This window comes from Harpia harpyja, chromosome 6 (assembly GCF_026419915.1).
Source record: "Harpia harpyja isolate bHarHar1 chromosome 6, bHarHar1 primary haplotype, whole genome shotgun sequence".
Lineage (NCBI taxonomy): Eukaryota > Metazoa > Chordata > Aves > Accipitriformes > Accipitridae > Harpia > Harpia harpyja.
This window is the reverse complement of record NC_068945.1, coordinates 14,329,180-14,354,592: the sequence shown is the minus strand read 5'-3', so window position 1 is coordinate 14,354,592 and position 25,413 is coordinate 14,329,180. Positions and strand designations below refer to the sequence as shown.

General features: G+C 37.8%; 1 protein-coding gene across 1 annotated transcript in view; it reads right to left on the bottom strand.

The window, feature by feature from the left end:
• The window catches only part of SLC15A5 (solute carrier family 15 member 5), a 35,550-nt gene extending 17,792 nt beyond the window's left edge, over positions 1–17,758 (bottom strand). The window contains exons 1-5 of the mRNA XM_052790364.1: positions 16,969–17,758; positions 14,956–15,178; positions 8,759–8,928; positions 4,607–4,830; positions 1,919–2,105 (exon numbers count right to left, since the gene is read on the bottom strand). Of these exons, the coding sequence (XP_052646324.1) occupies positions 1,919–2,105; positions 4,607–4,830; positions 8,759–8,928; positions 14,956–15,178; positions 16,969–17,338 (1,174 nt within the window). The 5' untranslated portion in view covers positions 17,339–17,758. The remainder of the gene's footprint in view (positions 1–1,918; positions 2,106–4,606; positions 4,831–8,758; positions 8,929–14,955; positions 15,179–16,968) is intronic.
• Between the last annotated feature and the right edge of the window lie 7,655 nt (positions 17,759–25,413).

Genomic DNA, 25,413 nt, shown 5'->3' with positions numbered 1-25,413 from the left:
GCTTAACACCAACAGCCTATTTATACTTCCAATTTTGTTCCTGAAAATAATTGTGAACCTAATTAACTGTTGGCAAAAATATTGGCACTTAGAGGTCTACCATATTTGCAGGTGCAGTCATATACTTGGATATCTAAAGCCATCGCCTGTACTCACAGGTATTTTTATGCCTCAGGTAATTTATCACCCCTAACAGGAGGCTATTTTAATAAATGACGCTATTAAGAATAAACCACTGCATATATTCTACTGCTGTTCACCATAACAGGATAGAACATTAATACTAACTTGAAATTTCCATGGTTTTAAGGAAAATTATTATCTGAATGTGCTTTTTGTGTTTTAATGCAGATGTTATTTTAAAAACTAGGGTAATTGCAACCTGCTGTGTTATATGCATCTGGTTTGTATAAAACTTAATAACACTCTTAATTAGGCTAATTTAGTCAGATTAATACCTCTGTGTGTGTCAGTACTCACTGTGCTGCTTGCCACGGGGCACTGAATTAATAGTAACACACTGAGAAAATAGTCGTTTATAAATATTTTTGTCTGAGGTTTGTAATGCAGGCTGGAAGATAAAAAAAACAAAGGAAGTTTAATGAGAGTATCTATGAAAAGGAATAGATTTCAGTGAACACAGAATGGAAGCTGCTTTTCTGGTGGTGCTAGATGTAGCTGATATCAGAAGAGGGTTGCAGAGGTTCCTTACAGATGCTAGAACATAAGAGGTTTGGCGCTATGGGGTAATTAAAAAAAAAAAATTCACATCAGTGTCAACAGAAGGAGGCCCAACCCCTACTAAAGCCATTATTACTTCTATGCTATGAATTGCTCCGAAATGAGTGCCAATCTGCAAGCCTGAGCTTACAACGCTTTATGTTGAAAACACTGGGACTCAACAGAGAATACTTCTTTGTACCACATCTATGAGAATGAGATAATACTTCACCTCTGGAGACCCTGCTTTGCTTTACTTTAAGTGAATGTACAGTAAGGTATGTTTCAGTTTATGATTTTAATAAATAAAATTACTAAACACCTGGACAATTATCCAATACTAGATATACAAATGAAAATTCTAGTACTAGAGGGGAAAGCTGTACCTCTCCAAGTAACCTGCCACCCGTGAATTGTTTGGCCTGCTCAATGGGAACAGCAGTCTAGTGATATGCATCCATTTGTTTTGCATAGTTGTCTGCATGTTTTCTTCTGCTTGCCAGTTCTAAAAAGACCTATTGCAGACACACAATTAGACTAGATACTTTTATTTCACTTGTGATGCAATGGAAGAGTCTGGAATAAACTGTACAAGAGATAATACTATTTCCCTTTTATGAGCTACAGTGCTAACGCCAATGCAGTTATAGCATAAAAATATCAGAAAAACAAAGCCTGTGTTCATAACCTAGTTATTTAAATCCAAACACCATTCTGAGCAATGAACACTTCTCCAGTATCAGAGAGCAACTAACCGAAGGACTTTCCCATCCCCCCAAAAAACTTTCAAAGTAAATTAACTTTCCAAAAGTTAATGGATAAACAAACATACAGAAGATAACCAAGTCAGAGTAAGTGTCAGGCCTAAATGGTTAGTGCCGTTTCTCTAACCAATTCCTTAGGATGACTCCTAGTTATTTGTGAGCATGTCTCAAAATTTTTTATTGGTCAGAAGAGTCTCAGTCTGTCCTACACAAAAGCGATGCATTTTTTCTTGATATCTACTATGTTTTTTCAGGACCTTCTTTTCAGCAATTCCTTTGAAACATATTTACCTCTGAGTATAATCCCGAAACAATTCCATCTTAACATTTATAATCAGAAATAATTGTACAGGATCATCCATCAGCTATTGAAGTTTCTCTTTCAAAACAGAACACATATTAAAACTGCATAAACACATGTATTTTATACATACCAATGTAAATTGTTGGAGAACGTCCAGTGTCCTTGGCATTAAAGAGACACGAGTTAATTTGTTCCAAAATAGGAACAAGAATCAGTAGTGGCACGATGCTTATCACATTCATTGCTGCAACTGGCAAGACAAATCCACTGAAATGCAAGTTGGAATTCATGGTTTGGAGGTAATATCCTGAAGGAATCTGTATTGAAGAATAAAACCCCGTTCCATAAGTATAGCAGGTACCTTTCATGGATAAGTTTTTTACTATATTTGGAAACTTCTCCAACTCTTTTCCTTCTGAAGAAGTCACAGTAAACCAAATACCTGCTGGCCAAAAGAAATGACCATTCATGATGAAAGCCTTTCAGATAGTGACATTCTCATTCTCTGCCAGAACGTAACATTTTCCTTCTATTTCATTTGCTCCTGAATTTAACAAATCTAAGCAGCAGTCCATGAGTTTATTTGATCATCCCTAGTTAGAGCTATCAGCCAATATACTAAAAGGTTCTGCATAATACTTTAGTCACTTCTTACAGATAGTGTTTGACAGAACAGAATTTTTTAGAGTAGCAAGATGCAGAGTTATTTTGAACTTCTGATTCTGTGCTCAAGGTGGGAGTAGTTTTTAAGATGCTCTTGACAGCATGTGGCTTTAAAAGCTACAGGGAATGAAGATCTGGCCACAGTCTTAGAACCAGGTTAATGTAACTGACAGCCATAGCAGCTATATAGAGGACTTCCTTCTACTTCTGAGAATTGAAACCAGAAGAAAACAAATAACCAGATGAGGAGCCCACCAATGGCAGTCATCAGGGTAGGAAATTAAGTAGATTTATAAGACTGTCTCTCACTTCAAAAGGAAATAATTCCTTCTGCTTGTGTGAGGCTCTATAGAAGATCTGTTCAGTTTATTAAAAAAAAAAAATCACAATATTTTCTACCAACAGATTTTTCAGTTTGTTTTTTTAAAGGAAGCTTGATTAACTCAGCATTGCAATTTCATGTGCAGCAGGGAGTTATAATCTGCTCCATTTTACAGACTGATGGGAAAAAGAAAGAGAGGTAACGAGCAATTCACAGAGTACAGCCATGACAGAGCTGGATGTAGAACTGGTTTCTTTATTTCTGTTTTTAGAGAGTTCTAGATTCCTGCAGCATTCTGCATGGCTCTTCAACATGACTGGTAATGCCAAATCCAGGTAGAATATTACTGCTTTATAGCTGTCTGAAAATTAATGCATAGCTAGTAACTGAGCTCACATAGGGTTTCTCATCAATGGTTATCGTCAACTCTGCTCACTGGGAGTCTGTTCAGTGCTAAAGAATTACTCAAATTCTAGCTCTTAATAAAAATGTTTTTCACCTACATTCCATTCCCCAAAGAAGATATAAATTGTAAAAGGGTGAATAAACGGCAACAGAACTATGAAAGATCAGAATTGAGGCAAATTTTATTGGTTCCTTCTTTCCACTGCCTATTGCAAATCAGAATTGACTTCTTAATAGGAATTAAAATATCATCAACATGAATCACAGGCACTGAAAGCTGTTAACTTCATAAGATGGAGAAAATACTATTAATCTTTACAAAAAAGATACTGATCTATCACCTAGTCTAAGAGCAAGCCTTAAATGTATTGGAAATTCTGCCAAAGGAATAAAAGTCATCTCTTTCAGCAGTGCAAATACTTTTATATTTTCTAGATATATACCTGATTATTACAACCCCAATTAATGATATCTGGTTCGTTTCCATCTGGTCATTAATGCATAGCCTCAGCCACATGTGTGCATTTGTTGGTTTGGGGTTTTGTTTGTTTGTTTGCTTGGGATTTTTTGTGCTTTGGGGGGGAACGGGGAAGGAAGAGGAGAAAGAATTAGGTAGATGGATGGGAATGTAGGATGATGGCAAAAGGGAGTGTCAATAAAGCAGTATACGGTACATATTTGTAAGAATTTCCCTAAGCAGCATTTTAACACCAATAAGTAAAAATGAATTTCCAAGCCAGCTCATAAATTTGTTATTCCAGTTGCCAAAGGGTAAGCTACCTCAAACTCCTGCTTAGCCAGGATCATCCAGACAGAAATGAATCTGAAGGAATCATGTCAGCTTAAGTAGCTTCTTGACACATTTACATTTATATAACGCACACGCACTCAGAAGCGGAAAGAACCACGTAGCCTGATAGAGAGACTGTGAAAAGACTGCTTCTTCCCACAAATGGAAAATCACCCATTTCCAGCGCAGGTACACCAGCAACATAATCCCATCAAAACAATAGGAGAAATACACAAGCAAAAGAGCAAATAAAGATTTTCTACCTCTCCCCAAAAGCGAGTGAACATTTAAGAAATTGGAAAATTACATTTTTTCAAAGAATGCTGAGCCCAAGTCTCTGATAACTGCAACATGGCAGTGTGAGGAGCACAGGACTCTAGCACTGGATGTTTCAGCCAGTAAGGGTTCAGAGAAATGAGTGGCAAGCAGTCACACAAGTTCCTTAATGAGTCTCGACCAAGTCAGTTTTACTTATCTGCTGACGTGAGAGGATATAGCAAGGTATATTCTCAGGTAATTAAAACTACTCTGCAAGGTTGCTCTGCTGGTAAAGCAACAGTTAAAAAAACATGCCTAGAGACATAGTAGTAAACACATGTCACAGTATATTTCAAGATTTTTAAAAGCTGTGTACCCACCTGCATAATACATGTTCTGTATAGAATTTGGAAAGCAAACAACGGGAAGAGCCTGGAGAGCAACTTCGTGCTTTCCACCTGAGTCTCACTGTACTGACCACCATAGTTTTCCTTGGCATGATCTAGCCAGTTTGTCATGCTTCCACTAAAGTAGCGATATCGCGTGCAGCATGTTTTTTTCAGTGCGCTAGCAATTACCCCAAAAGTCATCAGCAGGGAACTGTCTGCAAACAATCAGAGACATTACACATTGGTATGTTTTTACTTGCTGCCAAAACAAACAAGATGAGACAAAACACTTTGGGAGGGAAAATGCAGCCTGATATATTCACCTTTATGTCTTTTTGGGGAGGGGGAAGGCAGTAACAGTCTGGATTTCTTCCAAAACATTCTTTTTTTGGAAGCCAGCTGGTTCACAACCTAATTGTTACAAAAGCAATTCAGCCCAAAATCCACAGAGAGAAGTGCCTTTTGCTACCAGTGATTTAACACACCACAACCACCCGTTGCTGTGGTTGAGCAGTTAAAGCATTACTTTCGTTCGCTTTTTGCTTTCTATTGATTGAATGAGGTTAGTTTTCAATTCAAGACTGTACTGAAATATTGCATATCTGCTGAAGTCCAGCAGCAAGGGAAGGGTAGTAGTGAAATGAGAAGGAAAGGGAGCTCAAAAGAGGGCTGATGAAATAAGAGAATTTTCATGGATGCATTTCAAAGCCAGAAATATTCTCAGGACTTCCAAGTAACATGCTGTGGCAGAGGAGAAGTTTCCAATCTAGTATTTGGCATATTAAAACTTGCTTACTGGTTACTGGGTTCAGGAATTGCTAACTTGGTTCTCAGACTCAGAGGAAATGGAAGTAAAACAAGGACAAAACTATTAGCTTCAGGCTTGGGAATGCAGATTCATTTACCTTTGGTAAATTGCCATCCATACAAATAGGGGTTATAGCACTTCTCTGCTTTTCTGAGAGTGTTGAAGCACTACAATAACTTGGGTATCTATAAACTAATACCTTCCAAAAACTAAGGTGAACTAAGATTGCAGAGGGAAAACATCTCCCTACTATCTCTGGTATGGAATTTTTTTTTCTAGAAATATCCATTGACACCTATTGGAAGCACTTGCTCTAGAGTACTAAGAAAGGGCATTTTATTAGATAACCTAATGTTTAAAACTCTGGCTGTTTAGCATTAACCTGTAGACTCTTTGCACTATTGAATAAAATCTGAAATAGCATATCAAAGCTTGCAAACACAGAGAGTTGGTACAGTTCTTATTGTTCTGTGTGACTGTACTAGGCAACTATTCTTACCACTCCTTGTAAGTGATGTTTAAGTTTAGGATCTAGACTATTTCAAGACCAAATCTTAAGACTAAAAGAAAAATCTGCAGACTTCCAGAGTGACTTGACCAAGGAGCTAACCAGAAAACAAGTGGGACTTGGGGCTCTTGTCATGCAGAGTTATTTTCAGAAGTAAAAAAAAAAAAAAAAAAAAAGTACCAGAAGAGTCAGTGTCAGCTCAACTCATTGGCAGAACTAGTAGTTACATAGTTTAGGTCAGAGAAGTGATAATCTTTTGCTTAGCCCTATGCTAGAGGCTGGACATTCACAAAGAAGGAATGAAAAGCAGTAATGTTGTGTTACTGCTCTACAAGGGTTTGAACCCAGTCAATGCTGAAATAAGAAGTTACTCAGAGTACCCCACGACAAGACCAGCAGACAGCTCAACAAAGCAACAACATGGCTGTGTCCTGGTTTATCTGACCTAGTCTCAAAGATGGTCAAGGCCATCTCCTTTCCTTTGGCACTGAAGATGTTGGGCAGACTTTTGTTTCTTACTCTCACTGAAAAAAAGACTAAAATAGACAACAAATCCTGATGGATCAGCTGAGGCCCTCTTTAATGTAATTTCAGTCAGCTACCTAGGAAACATTATTTTGTATGAGGCAAAACAGACAAATACATTATTTAGCTGTGTTTCTTGGCATGGAATTCCAGCAGATTATAAGATCTAATAAACTAGGAAGATAAAGCTGCTTGAAGTTGTAGTTCAAAAAGCAACTTGAATGATACATAGACCTAATCGATATAAAGAGAGTTTTGCCAATGATATAGTTAGAATAAGTATCTCATCCCTTCTTTAAAAGAAAAGAAGTAAAGCCCACAGATCTCAATAGTCAGGAATTCTTCAGATTACAAGTCTGATCAGCTAGCAAGAGCCATATTTAAAAGCATAAATATTTCTATCAGTGCACATTGTGTAGATCAACATCATACACTCTATACTTGCATTTCTAATGTTTTCTTTAAAAAAAAAAATCTATCTGTATAGATATTAAATTGCAACTTTCAGAAAGTGATTTTCCTTCTCCTTTATACTTCAGCCCTGGGCTCTAATGTTCTGCTACTTTGACCTTGATCTAATCATGAATATCTATGCTACTTAATTACAATAAAAAGCCTACATTGCACCCTAGACAGTAGATACACTTTTTTTTCCCCCTCATCTCTGGTCATCTGCCAGTCCTCAAAATTATAGCAGTGGGAAGAAATGCAAATGAAGTCCATGCTTGACAGCTAAACATAATTGAATGCATGATCCATATTTGACGAGTTACCTTAAAATAAAAAAGGCAGCATATATAAAAATCATTTCACGTCACCTATAGATCTGAACTACAGTTCTGAAGAATTTCCAATTTCATTATCTCACTGGAAGGTACAAAGTATATTATCTTTTATTTTGACTAAGGAGATAAAAAACTTTGCAGATATTAGCGTAGAGATTAGCATTCTGCAAAGACTTGGAAAATACATGATAAATCAAACAACACTCATAGGAAAAACACTTGATACAAAAAAAAAAATTTCTGCTAGTTTTGTTGATTGCCAAGATAGACATGATCTACAAATTTATGTTATGCCACTTAGATGCTAAACCTACAGATTTAGTCCATATGAAATGGTCCAGCTCAGGGCTGGATACTAAAGAATTTTTTTAGCTTCTCAGATTGTAAAACCTGTAGAAAGCCCCAGCGAGCCAGCCAGCCACCATTCTCTCCATAAGAAGGTAGCTAATTTGATGCTAGTCTTCGCAGATCTCAGCTGCATATTATCATGAGTTTTTTGGGGCACTGTGGAGGGGATGCATTTCTTTGGCTCTATTCGTTTTGAATAAACCTCTTTAGTGACGTCCTCACTATGATATTTCCAGGCATTTGATTTATGCATTCATTCCCTCATTGCTAATATATTTTTGCTTAGATTATAACAAAAACACTGAAATAACAACTTGCTTTCACTTTCTGGGTTCTGTTGGAAAAAGAACAGCAAGGTTTGGACATTTACAGCCTTATTCAAGTCACCTAGGCTCCACTTACATTTCCATGCTTGGTCAATGGAGAGGGGTAGCTGCCATCAAAGGATTTTCTAGAGCTCTGGTACTAACTGGTGAGGCCACAGAAGTGCAAGAACTTCTTCTGTTTTGAAATATCTGCAGTCTGCACAGGAGCTATTTGGAGCTATTTGGTATTTCTAGTTATTTTCAAATGTGTAAAAACACTTGATATTGTATAAGCAAGCATGTTGAAAAAACAATAAGCGTCAGATATTCTGCAAGATAAAGGCATTATAAAACTACTTTGCTACTAGTGCATATTCCTGTTTAGCTGACTAACCACACTGCTTGGCTGCCCAGGTGCAAGTTCAGGCAGAGCAATGGAGCACACTTAAGGGAGAAAACACAAGTGTGCTTGGTGCCTTAGCATAGGTGCACACTCTGCTTCAACTGACCAAAACACATTGGGCATAGGTTGAACCAAACATGACAAAATGAAGTCCACCAGCAGCATGCATATTATACCTTTTCCTGCACAGGCAAATGCTTTGACACATGCCTCGACATGACAGAAAACGTACATAAGTTTGCCAGAGACTGCTTTCCACTTTTTCAGCCTATCCAGAATCTCCAGGTCTATCTTTACAGAGGATGGACGTTGTCTCTTACACAGAAACCTTGTAGAGTTAAACCCCAAGATCTCCAACCAAACAGGGCAGTGTTGTGTAAGAACATGTTTAGATATGCAAGTTGATCTCTTCTGTGAAAATAATCTCTAAAGATATCTCCTAAGATAGAGTTGCCTCTTACCTGTTTTGGGTTTGTAAATCATTTCACCCCGCACCATGTGAATTGTGATCATAGCCATAAGCACGGACACAAATGGGATAAGAAAACCAAGATTCCTGGCCACAGACTTCTGGATATAAGAAATGCTGACAAAGACAACTGCTGAATTTAAGTTAACCAGCCAATTAAACCTAGTACACACAGACAAGAGAGAGAAGAGTGGAGAGGTTGAATAGTATAAGGCCTTTACAGAAGATTAAAACAACAAATTAAAGGCATGATAAGTATAGTAATCATGGACAGCATCAGTACCATGCACACATTGACACAGTAATTAACATCAAATTTCACTTGGATGTCTCAGCTCCAAGAGGTATATGATTAAAGTAACTGTAATAAAGCAGTAGAGCTGAACCAATTATCAATCTAGTACTGCAAATATTCTTGTGGATCAGACTAATTAAATACATCAACATTTACCATTTACACATTTAGTAGCTGATAACATAAGTTTTGTGTACACAATATCATCAAATCACATACTTTAAGCTTAAGAGAAAGGTCTTAATGCCACCATCCCTTTTTAAAAAATATTAGAATTTGATTTATCAGAAGGGATGGCTTTTCCATTAGTTGCAAGGCTCAGCTTGAATTTTTGTTGGCTTCTGGAGTTATCTTGATAAGGAGGCTCCCCAACATAATTTGCTCTGAGTGTGCCTTTGGCAGTAGAGGTCCTTCCCAAGTAAGTGCTGAGCCTCTCCTATGCACAGGAGATATTAAAATGAAAACTGCATACTCTTGGAAGCAGATGGCATACCACTAGTGATAGGCCTACTGCAGTTTGGAACCACTGCTTTAAGAAATTATAAGGATAGCAAAAAGCAAACCCCCAAAATAAAAAATACCAGAACAATGCATTTCCCTGATAGTATTCAAAAGGATGACTACTTATTTTCTTTATCCTAGCAAATGAGTTTATATCTGTGCAGTTCAGAGTATATTGTCACCACACTTTTTTTTCCTTGGATTCTGACTCCTACGTAACACATTAAATCACGAGTTCTTCTAAAATTCAGCTTTTTCAAGAAGTTAACTGTATAGCTATTTATTGAAGTGAAACAAAATGTACTTCTATTCTTCTATGTATAGCCCTCTTCTCACAACATGACTGACCAATTTTTAGTCTACCATCCATAAATACAAATGTTTCAGTTATAACCCCTCTAACTTCTTTTAAATTCTAAGGTGCTCCCCTTACACTGTTCTTCAGGACACTTGTGTTGCCTTTTTGCTTTCAGCAGAGCTTTAACCAAGATTTCCCTTAAAACATAACTCTGACAAAAACCAGGGGTTTGAGGCTACAGAGCAGACTCGAATATTCAGCATCTCAGAGCAGAGAGATGAGATTTAGGGAGGACCTGCTTTGTTGGAGTCACAGTTTCCAAAAATACTGTTGGGGATCAGGATGATACTTTGTTTGAAGAGTCAGTGTTAGTCATTCAGCAATTTTTCCTTCAGAATTGACTCTGGCCTGCAAACTTAGCCTATGAAATTTTAAGTTAAGAATTCTAACTTTGACTAAACTTTCAAGTTCCAAGTTGGCTTTAAAGATGACAACTGTATTTTAAACAAAGAGGAGGGATCAATAATGGAGTAGTACTACCTCAATATATCACGGATTACATTTTGTAAGTAACTGCAAGAGAAGATTCCTTCACCTTTGCTGGAACCTTAGCAAAATAGTTTCATTTAAAGGTGAAATATACATTGATACATGATTATATAGCTTAATACATACTGCTTGAGGAAGCAAAGCTTGCTTTCTTGTCTGGTGCCACTTCTGCCTCATGTATGCTATTTGGACTTGAGTATTTATGTCTCCTAATTCATCTAGAATTACCTTCCTGGCAATAAGAAAAATCTTAACATGTTGTAGCAGACCAGATACCCCTCAGCAACCCAACTCCCAAGCTTTCCAACTTGATCCCTCCTCAACTGCAAATGAGTGGGTAGGGCAGGAGCAAAGTATCAGCCTACCACTGCAGTTCTCTGTATCAGCAATCACAGAAAAATGTTTTGACCTGAAAATCCTAAAAGGGGGATTGCAAGTCTCTCTTGACACCTAGGAGACTTCCTCAACCCCATTTCATTAATTTAAAATGATTTCTAGGTGGCCTATCATAATTGCTAAGACAAACCATAGTCATATTGCAAATTAGAGTATTGAAGTACCTGCTGTACTCCTTCCACTTGTTCTGACATTGCCCATTACATCACATCTAGCTACTGCCAAGCAAGCAAAACTTTTATCGTATCAGAAGTATGGACCTTGGTAATGCTACTCAGGTCTGTTCAGTTACAAAGACAACACTCACTCACTCTGCTAGGGGATGGGAGATGACCACAGGGCTGTGCACCAGGAGGCATGGGAACACGATTATGCAGCTTGCCTCACAGGACCCAGGGCAAGTAGCAGAAGAAAAATGACGTACTCAACCAGGGCAAAGTCAGGGCTGCTGAGAGCCATGCAGCAGCAGCTCTTCCGGAACCAGCAAGGACATGCACAGCAGTGAGCTCTCCTGCTTCACGCATTTCTCTGAAGTCACACCAAGTCACATCTGAGGTTCCAAACCAATTACTGTTTCCTTTAAGTAATTTACATTTTCAGGAGATGATACTCATCAGAATCATGTACTTTTCCCCTCCGCTGCAAGCGGTCTCTAGGCACTTTGGAATTATGTTACCCTGTGATGGTGGTGTAGTTGGAGGGATTTTGTACATACACATGTTGACCCCTGTTCAACTAAAGCTTTTTAAAAAAATACAGTTACATAACAGGATCAACTAGAACTTGTGTAGAAAGTTTTGAAACAATTCCTAACTGACAATTTTTAAGTTAGAAGTTTCAGTGGCTGTTTTCCAAACTTTCTAAAGTGTGCCTGAGCTACCTGAAGTCCTGTCACTCTTCATGACTCTACAATTGTTTCACTGGAAGTAGGAAACTCCAAAGAAAACCCCTGAGTACAGGAGAATGCCCTTGTTTTTCACCACTGCATCGCAAAGTTCTGTAAGACTGAAATGTAAAGCTCCTGTCCAATCCCAGAAATGAGAAGAAAAAAACCACTCAACATGTTTTAGCAACCCCTATGGACCAAACAAGAAAGATAAACTAGCCTCAATGAACACATCAGAATTTTGGGATTTGCTCATACCATACTGACAGCAGTAGATCAGAACCTACACGAACAGAAACACATCTTGCTAGCTCTCATATACCACAGCTATCCAATATTGCAATATTTGGACTTGCATTATGTAAAGTGTCTCAGAGATCCCAGCAGGGCATAGCTGAATTGGTTAAATACGCCAAACGGAATATCATGTCCCACTTTGCAGGGAACAGCTCCTTCCTGGAGCTTCAGCTCTCTGAGGTCTTCTCACAGTGAGAGCCAAATGCCAACTTGGGACGTTCATTTCAAGAATGCAGTCCAAATACAAACCTAAATGCTATTGTGACATGACCATAAAAACCTAATAATCTCATTATAAGATTTTACAGAAATGTATTCATTGTGATAACTTTAAAGAAGTAACATGCAGGTGACTTCTTATTTAAAAGTATTGTTTGTGTTTATACAGTATTCAGAAAGTTTTTACTTAATGTAACAATTGAGATGAACCTGCTGAATGAAACAATCTGAGATCAAGTTAAATATATGAAAATATTCTAAAATTGACCTTTTGTCACTTTTTGGATTAATTTTGAAAACTCAGTAGATTTCCTGTCACTTGAAATATCATTTGCTTTTATTTTTTAAGCACGTCCAGCTTTCACAGTTTAAGTTCTGATTTATCCAAACTCAGACCCAGATATTCCATGTATGGACCAGTATCCACTGTACTACAGCTTTGTAGGAGGAGGTAAATTTTTTCAGAATCACTATGGAGTTCTCTGCAAAGACAAGGTGTGCGTGGGGGGGAACCCAAAGGGGTAAAAAAGCATTTTTTAAAGTGAATGTAAAGTGCGTCCAGGATAACAGAAGAAACTGATCTGCAGTATATGAAAAGAAAAAAGGAAGGGAAGGGCAGTGCAGGATAGAGAAATACTACTGGTCCCATGTTCTCTGCATTTTTTTACAGCGCATCAGTAAGACAAGACACAACACTTCTAACTCTCATCCCCAGTCTGGATTGTACCCTTTGCTCTCATTCTCTGCTCTCATAGATAGAATTTACTTCTCCTGCTACAAAAATAGTACCAGTCCATAACCTTAACCTTAGAAAAGCAGAAGTCCTTTGGGAAGCAGTCCAACAGAATCCAAGTCCCTTCTCCACTTAGCATTGGTATATTCTGTTTATTTAAAAGGTCAGTCATAGCTCATGCTAGGGGTTAGAACCAGGCCCTAGATGTGCAAAGCAATCTTCTTCAAGGATTGAATTACACAACAGGTAATTACAGGGTCTTTTAACCCAATCTTTAACTCAATAATTCTGATCGTTTAAATAGAACTTGGCTAAGAACACAGACTCAAACTCACCAAGAGTATGCAACCATGTCATTTTATATTGTTTTAAAATTCAATCCCGTGACAAGCACCTACCAAGAGAAAACAGCCTACCAAGAAAAAGTGATTATATTTGAGAGGTTTTAACAAGATTAAGATTGCTAAGAATGAACCCCCCATTTTTCAAATCTTGAGATTGCACTCAAACAGTCCTTCCTTGGATACCACTGCAAAAATTATTAAATTTTATTAATTGCACATGTGTCTTTCTTAGTATTTCCAAAGTTCCAAGAACTAACCCATTTGGATTCCCCCAAGGAACTTTTTATTCGTATTATATCTCCTTTGTAATCAACACTGAGAAGTGTCACTTTGATTAAACACAATTCTGAATGGCTAAGACCATAGTACAATAAATTCTCCAGAGCTATCTTTCAGAACAACTGATTGCTCTCCAGTCTTAATCCCCCAGAGTCTTATTTAATCAAAACGATGTTGCTAATTAAGGATTAAAACTCAGAATAGAGTAAAAAGGAAGGATATTCCCTCCCTCTCCCATGGGCAGGTCAAGGAGGCAGAATCTGCTCTAAGGACCTAAACAGTCTCACCCACCTTTGGTAAAGCTGCCTTATTCACTGAAGTTTGGATTTAATTCAAAACTCTTTGATATTAACATAATTGGAGGAAAAAAGAATAGCCAGGAAAGCCATCCCCAAAGGAGGAGAGATCTGATTCACTAAGATCTTCATTGATTCTTCAGCATTGCATTGTTAATATGCAAATGTGCTCAGTTTTTATTTTAATAACTGTACACATATAGGGAAAGGAGAGAAAAGGGGGCAGTTTAGGGCTTATTTCACCCTGCCTTGAAGCAGGAAGCTGGAGGTTCCCACTGTGACTTCTTTGATCCTCACTCCACAGTTTAACCAGAAAGTGCAGGTGAATGCATACAGCACTCAGTATAGTGCTACAGAAGTGGTAAATAAAGGCAAACACATCATCAGAAATGACTTGACGCACCGAGAGAGAGAAATAGTTAATATGAAACAAAACTGAATTTTAAGAACCATTTTAGAAGCAATTTTTCCCTCAAAATTTTCTTAAAAAATTTAAAATATTCAAACCAGAACACAAATGTGAAGTGGTTTATCTGATGCCAAAACATGACAGCAACAGAGCTGAAAAAATACAGCGGATCCCTACCATTGAGGTTAGCAGTTAGAGACTACTAGCAACCCCTAGTTCCAACAAACCAGCAGACTCAACTGCTCAACTGTCATAGCTAAAAATTTACTCTGATGTAAATTCTAATATATCATTGAATTTTGCCACTGTTAATTAGGGAGTAACAGGAAAATATCCTAAAGGCATAGCCATGTTAAAGGTAGAAAACCAAATGGAATATGTTGTTCTAACAGCAACTAAGTTGTCAAGTCTTTGAGCATTTGGGCAAATCAGTTCATCCTAATTCTGACTGAAGATTTATGTAGGAGGCTAAAACAGATGATCACCTACTGGTTCTAGCAAAAGGAAACATTTAGGAAAAGTTTTTACAAAAATTCTTGGAAACTATTCTAAAATCTAAAAGTTTTGCAGTTAAAAACAAAACATGAAACCCATCATCTGTAGAATCTCCCCTGTAAGTCAGCAGTGAATTTCAAGGTAATGCTCTATCATCCCTAACAGATATTTAGCTGACATTAAGTTACCAACCAGTTGAAAAAAGAAAAGAGTTCCTTTGGTCCACAGTCCTCAAGGTTGTATGCACTTAATGGACAAACTATAGCTCTTATGCCTCCTATTCCCAGACTAGCTGTGAGTAGTGCAAAGTAGAATACTATTTTCTGCTCCCTCTTGGTTAGCATATGAAGAATATGTCGTCTGTCAATGTAAATATCTTCAAAGGGGAATGCCACAACAGGTAATAGCGCTGTGCCTGGAATTAGAAAGAAAATAGTCATTTGAAATTGATTAGAATCAGACTGATAAGACATACATATTTTTAAGCAGTTATGTTGAAAAGACAGATGAAAAATCAAAGATACACAACAGAGGAGTGCAAAGAGGGAGAGTCTTAATTCTGTAGAGAGGCAGAACCTGTCTGGATGTCGCTATGTATAGTAAGGCAGGACCACTAAGGGCCTCCAAGAAAGCAATCTTCCTCTGAAATGCTTGTAAGGATTCAGGTTCTTCAGTTAGCTGAAGACTCACTCTCAAAATGTAGCTCCTCTCACTGGCCTTCCCCATTGCCTGCATACAGAGGGCAGTAGCTCTCCACTTGCCAGGGGGCACCAGTTAAAACATGTAACATCACCTGATGAACCACCGATCAACCAAAAAAACCACCCCATGGTGGAGTGTAGCCATCTTTGCATCTTCTTTAAACACCAGAATTGTAATGGGAATCATAATTTAACAAATAAATTCTCAAAACTTTTATGGAAAACTTTCTTTTTTCCTGCTGCAGCTTCATGGGAAACACATGACTTTCAGAAACTTAACCTATGGAAGCACTGTCACGAATTGCATTTACGACCTCTAGTCTGCAAAGCAAGTCTTTCAGATTTAATCAGCTACAGATTCTTCAAGCTGTAACTGGAGACTAAACTCAAAATATATTGATGTGTCAACACCACCAACACTAGCCATGACTAAGACTATGACTGTGCATCAAACCCTAATATGCCAGGAATGTTTAATGATCTATCTCCAAAACAAAAAAAAAAGTTCTGGTTAAAACAATACCCCAATACATCAAATTCTGTTTGTCACCAGTCTTCTACTTTAACATATGCATTGAAAGGACAAGCAGCAGAAGGAGATTTCAAACCAGAAGCCCATGGGAGAAACAGTGGAACATAATAGCAGTCGTTTTTCCAGGCTGTTTGCACAATGGTTTTGCAATCAGCTCAAGAACATTTCAGGAATGACTCTGATTTTTTCCTTACTTTGTTGCATGTCTAAATAACAATGTGGCTGGCTACTGCAGAAGTCAGACTTGTGTATGCTCAACTACTGGTCCAAGTAAAAAGTATTTATATCAGCTTGGTTTAAGTGGACAGAATAACCACCAGCTGCAAGATGCATTAATTGCTACAGAACAGTCATACTTAGTTTGAACAGTGCTTTTATGTAAAAGATCTCCAGAATAACACATGGGGAAGATTCAGAATGTGCTAACAGAAAGCAGGCTTTCAATACAGGTATTAGGATACAGCCTCTCTACTTAAGGCAAAGTTTATACTGGTATGTGCTTAAATACATCTTTCCCTCTTGTCCAAATACAACAGTCATATACCTTTACATACAATAAAGTCCTACTACCAACAGCTGGGAAACAGCTTCTGAACTCTCTCTCTCTAACTAAAGCCTCACATTTGCGCCAAACACTAATAACCTTAGATGCTTGTTAAAGGGACCAATTTTAAGAGTTGAGCATCCATGTTCTGAATAGCTAAGCCAGTTTAGAGGAGTCAAGTTTGTGCACCAACTATCCACAAGATACACATGCAAACATTCCTTAGTCTTGCTCAAAGCACTGCCTCACAAAAGTACAGAGGCAAAAATACTGCAGTGCATTTTGCAGAGGAGAAACTAAGTAATTAGCTGTTAGAGAAGGTAGCCACAAGGTTGGAGAAAGTTATTAGATTTCAAACACAATACTCAATAATGCATTTCTGCAACAGAATTACTAAAAGATGAAATAGTCCCCAGGGTGTCACCTACCTAGGAAGTGTAGAAACATGCAGACGCACACAAGCTTGATCCTTCCCACCAGGCATTCGGCAAGCCAGCCAACCAGTACTGGTGTCAACATGGAGGTGCCTACAAAGCACATATTGACAATAGCTGCCTGGTAGTTGCGATAGCCAAGTCTGACAGTGCAGAAGAGGATCATGTTGCAGACGATGCCAAAGAACGTGAATCTCTCACACAGCTCCACCAGCAGCACACAAATAGCCTCTTGGAATTTCTTCGCAGATTGAGACAGGTTTTCATCATGGTTGCTTCTCCCAGGTAACGGTCTTTGCTCCTTGTCAGCCATGTGGTTCAAAAGTTGCTTCTCTTGCATATCTCTTCTGTCTGCATCAGGCATGCTTATCTTTTTTTGAGTATGACTGAGTAGAGCAGCTTAAGTTACAGGTATACTTCTGTTCTCCTTCACTGTAATTAGCAAACTGGTAAGACTCTCGCTTTGAATTCCACACTGCACTACTACAATTTCTTAGGGCACCTGTCACTTTTGTGACATTACATATAGGATCAAAGAGTATTAAAAAAAAAAATTAAAAAAAAAAATCAAAGAGGTATATCAATATTTCAGCTTCTGAATTTAGCAACACTCAGGAACTCAATCAGTTTATTCAATTAGTACGTTTGGGGGTGAACAAGATTTTTCCCCAGAATTATATTACCCATTAAATTACGTGAATCCAATACTGTATGTGCAACTCTATCTGTATGTTAAAGATAAAGATTTAAATACACATGAAAGCTAACATTTTCAGCACAATTCAAGTAACAGATCAAGAAAATAATTTGGTTAAAATAATCTAATACTCTAATTAGGCAACAAGTGAAAAATGGCAAGCAAAGATAAAGAGAAGGGTTTTTTTTTTATAAGGTTAACAATATCTAATCATTATTACATTTCTTGTTATTTTTGGTTGAAATTCAGATAAAGTTAATTATAAAAATAAGTAATGCTAATACATTTAACTTAGAAAAGCAAATTTCAAAAGAAAGCAAGTTGAATGTATTAGCAAAGAAAAAAAAGCAATCTAAAAGCAACCTAAACCAGAACTGTTTCTTTAGCCAGATATTACACCATAGCTACAATGCATCATAAGGGGCAAGGGCACAGATGATGTGTTCTCTCATATCAACCAAAAGCAATTACAAGCTTGAAAGGCAATTAGGAAGAGCCAAACTTATAGTGCTTTATAATGCTCCTGCTACCTTATTCACAGAGAAGTTTGCTGATTTCCCAGATCGGTTTCTCCATTTTGTGGATCTCATTAAGACCACTAACACCTGTTCAAAAAACTCCTAACTAAGAATGAGAAGCATTCTGCATTTATTTTGCACAAACATAAATGCATACACGCTACAAGGCAGTGGTATATCAGGTCTGCTTCTCTAAATAGAGCTCAACACTTCTAATGGCATTTTTTGAGACATAGGCTCTGCTGTTTGTTTCAATCTGTCCATATAACTACTCAAATTTTACCTCTTCAGATCTACTTAGTATATGAGAACTCCTACATCCTAAAACAGATGCACATTAGTATATAACCAGTATGGATAAAGATAGATTCCAAGATTACCTCAAAAAAAAAAAAAGCAACTGTGATTGAAATAGAAAGCCTAAAAGCTCTGAAGCTTAAATCTTAAATCTAAGTAGCAATAGATTGCTCCCTAAAATAATTCTGAAATATATATATTTTTTTTAATCAAGTACTAGTCTAAAGCAAGTACTCAAACAGCAAAGAACTTATAGATTTCAGAGACATCCAGTTGGAGATGAAAACAGCTATGACTTGTAGCATGCCAAGAACTATTTCTGTCTTCTGATCTATAATAGCTAAAATGATCTTCGTTTGGACAAACCGAACAGAGAAATCCAAACTAGAAGTCACTTATAACTCAGCTTAGCTTCTCCATGAAAGCATATATCTTCTGTTGCATGAAGCTACTCTTATCTAACTGTTCATGAAGAATTTTGTTTTTTTTTTTTTAAGGAAATACAACTGCATTTTAGAATCAGTGAGAAATCAGGATAAATACACTCTTGCTCCTATAGACATTTCAGTGTAAAATAGTCTGTTTTCCTACAAATTATTTTTCTTTAAAGAGTGCAAAGTTTACCTGTTCTCATGGGTGCTAGCAATTCAAAGTGAATCATATCATGGCAACTGGTAGAGACAGCAGGGTTACTAGCTGGGATGGCTGTATCTTAGTCCCCACGTGGTTTCATTTACCCTAATTTTGCGTTACAAGCTAGGGAAAAGGAATAATTGACTGAGCCTTATAAATGCCATAGAAAGCAGGTGGGTGATTTTCATTGTTACTTTTGAATTGCCTTTGTATGTGACTAATATGGGTGTGGTGGTTATGATAGTCACAGATCACAAACAATGTAGGAGTTAACATGCTCAATGCAAAGAGAATATACAACTTCATATAACAATATGATCTTTACTGATTTTTTTTTTAATCGCTTCTGCAGCAATTATAGGTGGTCTATCTAATTACTTGACATGGTTTTAGTTGAATTGTAGTTGAATCACCTGGCATTCACTTGGCTTATTCTTATTACATAAGGTAGTAGGACTGCATAATGCCTGATGAAAACCTCTATTATTTTTATTAACATATGTACAGCTTTATATATACTGAAGCAGCTAGAAACTAGCTGCACCAAATACTGCTATTTCAAAATCCAGCCCTTCTGGCAGTACCTCTGTCTGCCAGTAAGGACTTTGTATAAAATCTCCTTTAAATGATAGCTCTCAAAATGTGACAGTCAGATCTTCGAGAGAGGTTTATAAAAATACTTGCTCTCACATGACAGTGTCAGCTCACTAGAGGTCTGGCTGTTAATAAAAGAGTTGCTATTTGGTGGCCTATCACCCAAAGTAGGTTACTTCTACTCCTACTGGAACCTATAAATTAGCATTAGGCAAGTGAATTAAGTTGGACAAGCTGGAACTGAAATTGTCTCCTAATATTCTCTGACAAGTGACAGTTTTCTTACGGGGGTAGTTTACTGATATTGAAGAGGCAGAACTTCAGTGTCCAGCACAACAGTTCCTCTGGCTAAAAGGTAGTAGTGGCTCTAGACCTCTGTTTATGTCCTAGAAGGGTCAGTCTCTCCAATTTTTTAGCAAAATTAATTCAGCTTTACTCTTACTCTTTTAAAGAACATGTGAGAGGTGTTACCTTTCATCATAGCAGCAGCTGTGGTTCCTGCTAAATATCTGGGGTGGAAACATAATTGACATGGACAAGACTGACAATGCAACACAACGATTTTGACACTGTAAATAAAAAATTACATGGGTCAAATCTTTCTAGTTAACACCAGGATTCCCATTAACTTGCATGGGTTGAGAAGTTGGCTCAATGACCACTGACCTGAGAACTGCAATTTCAAAGTCAGAAGAAAAGCAAAGCAAAAGCTCTGGGTGAGAGCATTGCCAAACAGGGGCAAACACGCCTGGGGTTTGCTGCCTGATGGTGTAAACACAGGTCCAAGGTGGTAGGTTTGAGCAGGCGGCCACAGTAAAGAAAGCTCAAAAGCTGGATGACAGAAAGGGAGAAAGCAGGAAAATGCTGCAAAGACAAGTTTGGAGGAACGCTTCTGGCATCAAGTGTCTTGCTACAGCTCCAGGTGACTAATTAGAAGAGTTACAAGGTTAGTGATGGAAAAAAGAGTTGTGGTAAAAACACAGGCTAAGACTAGGCGTCATGCTTTTCAAAATCACCACTTTAATTTACTTCTCTTATGTGTATGAGAAATGCTCAATTTAACACATAACAGCAGTTACCAGCCCAAGTTTGATCCCTGCAGGATGCCCTTCAGCAAGGGCAGCTAAGCATCGCTCTCTGCAGGTATTGCTCATGCCTGCTTTCATCTAGCGCAATGTGTGGCCTCAGAGAAAGGGTCAAGCACTCTGCTATTAGGTATATCCTTCTCTCTTTTTTTCCTTCCCTGCAGTTACATCTATAGTAGCGGGAAAATCAACAAATGCAAATTACCAGTCTTTTGAGGCATAAAAAATAAGTACTAGAAGCTGTGGTCTTGTATAGGTTGGAGATGACCTGCCACTTATGAATATGCTTCACAGGGCTTCAAAATAGCTGTAAGGACAGAGTTTAATTGTAGAAGGGGTAAAGCAAAGGTTCATATTAAAAAAAAATAGACTTAACTTCTAGTATGAACTTCCTTTGTCTTTTTCTGTCAACTTTTTTGGTTCTTTTTGTCCCTTTTTTTCATCTTTAGGTGTTGCTTCGGACAATGTCTTATTTCCTATATCCTATATCCTATATCCTATTTCACAGGTGAATAATGAAACTTTTTCTATTTAAAATGTTACCTCAGACAACCATTTTAGCGATTTCTGCACTGCCTGTCACTGCAGTCTCAGAGTACTCAGGCTGCTGTGCAGATAGCCTTGAATCAGAACTGGGACAGAATACGACAGTGCTTCTTTTGGAGTTCACAGCATTTGAAACCTGTATCTGATCCTTCTGAAGAACTTCATCAGCATCAGGAAGATGCTGACTAATATTTGTCTGACTACATACCAGAAGAAAAAATACATGCAAAACCCAAGTGCTCTGTGAATCATGTAAAAGGTCAATTGAGAAACTGAAATGTAGTCGTTGGGAGGCTGAGAAAGCTTATTTGTGAAATCTGTTAGATTAGCAAATCTACTCAAATAAAATTGTTTTATATTTTATAAAGATCTATTAGATGTTATACAAGTACACGCTGAAGGCTGAAAAATAGCATCTATGAAATAACCAGTTATTAAAATTACTGATTATATGAGAAATTCCCTGGGAAGTTCTGGGACTATGGTACCACATCATGTTTGAATAATTTTTTTCTCCCTTTGATAAGTATTCTTGCAAAACCTTCCCCACTTTAGCCACATGTAACTGGGAACCTTAGCCTAGTACTGTCTTTGTGCGGGATAGATGTAACATTTGTCTTGTTCCACGGCAACTTTTGTCTGTGAAAGTGCAAGACCAGGGTGACACGTTTAATTTAGGGAAAAGCTATATTTTAAGAAGTATATTTGTTTATTTTCCCTCGTGTAGTCATACTTAAAAATGACGTGGGAAAGCCATTTTCTTCTTCATTCTGCCGAAAGGTAACATACCAAGAAAGATAATCAAATCCCTCTCTCAAGAATGCCCAAGAGGTCCTGGTGGAGAGTGCAGACACGACCTCTTCTGCAAAAGGCTTTCTTTCCTCTGCTTGTGCTACGAAAGACTGCTGTAGCCATTTCTCCCTGAGTCCTACTTTTTCCCGAGTGTATATTTTTTTCTCTCTTTCTCCTATTCAGGCAGGGAATGTGGCTAAAGCACAGAACTGACAGGAAGCAAAACTTCCATAGCTTTTTCCACAGTACCTAAGCAAGTGCAAGTACAAGTACAAGACATGGACATACTGGAGTGAGTCCAGTGAAGCGCCATGAAGATGTGAGGGGACTGAAGCATCTCACATATGAGCAGAGGCTGAGAGAGCTGGGACAGTTCAGCCTGGAGAAGAGAAGGCTCAGGGGAATCTTATTAATATGTATATATACCTGAAGGGAGGGTGCAAAGAGGACAGAGACAGGCTCTTTTCAGGGGTGCCCAGTAACAGGAGGAGAGGTAACGGGCACAAACTGAAACACAGGGAACTCAATTTAAACCAAGGTAAAAAATTCTGGGGTTGTCAAACACTGGAAGAGGTTGCGTAGAGAGGTTGTGGAGTCTCCATCCTTGGAGATATTAAAAACCTGACTGGACACAGTGCTGAGCAACCTGCCGTAGGTGACTCTGTTTTGAGTAGGTGGGGTGGACTAGACAATTGCCACAGCTGCCTTCCAACCTCAACCATTCTGTGATTCTGAGCAGCAACAGTAAATACTTTACCAAAGCAGAATCTAAGCAAGAAGATGATAGAGGAAAAAAAAATAGTTTCTTGACCAGTTGCTGGGTATGCCCTCTATGAGTGAGAAAGGTTTGCTAATTTACTTTTATAATTTTTTTCCAGGGAGATGGTTTTAAAATTGCTGATCCTCAAACCTTTGCTATAAATGAGAATTATTTTGGCATGATCACACTGTTCCTTCAAACCGCACATGTTTTATTTTGGGGATTTTGTTCAAACATATATAATTATCTATGCTAAGCAGTTTTTCATATGTTCTAAGGTTTTTGTCTTATTGCACCTAGTTGACAGTTTTATAATTCAGGAGTAATTGAATTGCAATTATTTTTCATGATGCATGGTACGGTTTTATATCACGTTGTTGGCAGATATTCTTTATGATGTCGTTTGGTCTAATGGGAAAATTAGAAGTAGCTCTATCATATAGAAAGATGGCTTTTTTGTGTCATGTTATAGTTTGTAGATGGCACTCAGGATATTTTCTTTTGACATATAGATTTTTAGGTAGGGACTGAAATGAGATTCTAAAGCAGGGTTCACAGTTGAGACAATATTATCTGTACATCCAAGATGATTTCAACTATTTTCCCATAGTGACAGTTCATTTATATTCAAGTCCATTTAGTAGACTGTGGTTAGTATTCTAAAATACATATATAAGTACTATGTGATGGTGGAGTTTCTGCTCTAAATTCATCCCTGATCCAACGTAACTGGTTTCAGAGAAGCCAGGAAAAGATGTCAGCATCGTTTTTAGAAGCAAATTTTCATCAGAACAGGGGATTGACAGTAGATCTCCCACCTCACTGAAGAGCTTTCCAACCACTGCAGTGCCCAGATGACAGTCTCTTAATCTCTCCTGCTGGAGCTGTAACACATTGTGTAAAGCTTTATGAGCTATAGGGAAGCTGACTTTGAAACCTAGAGATTAGGACAACTGTCCTGGAATTTGGGGAGAGGCAAATTCAAGGCTCTGTGTGAATGAATAGTTAATTATGCCTACAAAATAGATAGTCCTCAACAGACAGGAGTGAGAAAGCACTGTCTGAGAAAAGCACAGTTTGGCACGTTGGATGTAGGAGAATGGTAGAAAATGAGAGCTGAATGCTAGAGCCAGCAGAGCATGCTTTTACAAAGGGAAAAGAAATACTTTAAACTTTTCAGTTTTGTCCACAAAATAATATTTGGAATCTCACAGATTTTCACAGGATGGGTCAATGATCATATGAAACCTAGATCATCTGTCCATATACCATTCTCATAAACAGATGACTGCATAAAAGTTGATGACAGAAAGTTTCAGATAGCCATCTTGAAATATTTTTTATTTCCTTCATCTGTTCATATACATTTCCACCTTGTAAACTGGTACAGGAAAGAGCAATACATAACTTTATTTATTCAGCTGCAAACTTGAATGTCCACAATGACAAAACTGTGTGAGTTACTACAGACTCTCTCTACAGTACCTTGTATGGCTTGATTGAGGGAGAAACTGGCAGAATTTAAAATGTTTCTCCTTGTAATGACCAATATTTTCTCAATAAAAATGTTTTTTGGAGAGTTTGGAAATGAAAATGGAGTTTTCAGTCTTTATGGATGCTGTTAGCATTGCCAGCAGGTCAAGGGAGGGCATCCTTCCACTCTGCTCAGCACTGATGAGGGGATGTCTGGAGTACTGGGTACAATGTCCTCTATCATCAGCAGTTTGCCTAAAATGAGTGAAACTGAAGTTAAACTCCTAATCTGGGGATAGGTACAGTAGAACTGTTTCAAAATTAGCTCTTATTCTTGCAGCAAAGACAGGCAGGTTGAAATTTTATACCAAGCATGATCCAAACACAGATTTTTTTTTGCTAAGGGTTTCAGGATATATCTTCTAGACGTGGATCTGAACTGAAACCATGAGTCTGAACAGGTCTGGGCAGGTTTGTATCCTGATGTTATCTCCCAAGTGCAGGCAACTTTTTAAGCTTTCTATTATGTTTGACACTTAATGTGGAAGCCACATGTCTTCTAAAGTGGGAAGCCACATGTTGCTTCTTTTTTTCTCTGGCACGCAACTACATTAGGGCCTCTATGTCACTGCATTTAACTATTGTAATGACTTTTGACTGGTGTCCCAGCACACTGAATTAGCAAGCTACAAGTAGTACAAAATGCTACTGCTAGGATCTAATCCAGCATAAGGAAGTGTAAATATGTAGCTGCAGTTGTACTTTTAATTGGAAATAAGAAACCAAAGGTCTCTTAGGATACTACAGACAATACAATTCAGGTTGAGCTCTTACTTTACTTTGTCTGGACTTTTGAAACCTTTGTGAAGAAAAACGAGCCTGAATAAGAATTCTAGTTCTAAAACCCCTGGGAATGAGGCTCATCCCTAATTTGAAATAGGCAGGTCATTAGGAGTTTCCCTACTTGCTAAGGAGGATTGTTTCATGTTACTTCAACGTGTTTAGATGTAGACATATATGCATCCTAATAATCAGCCTTCTTTC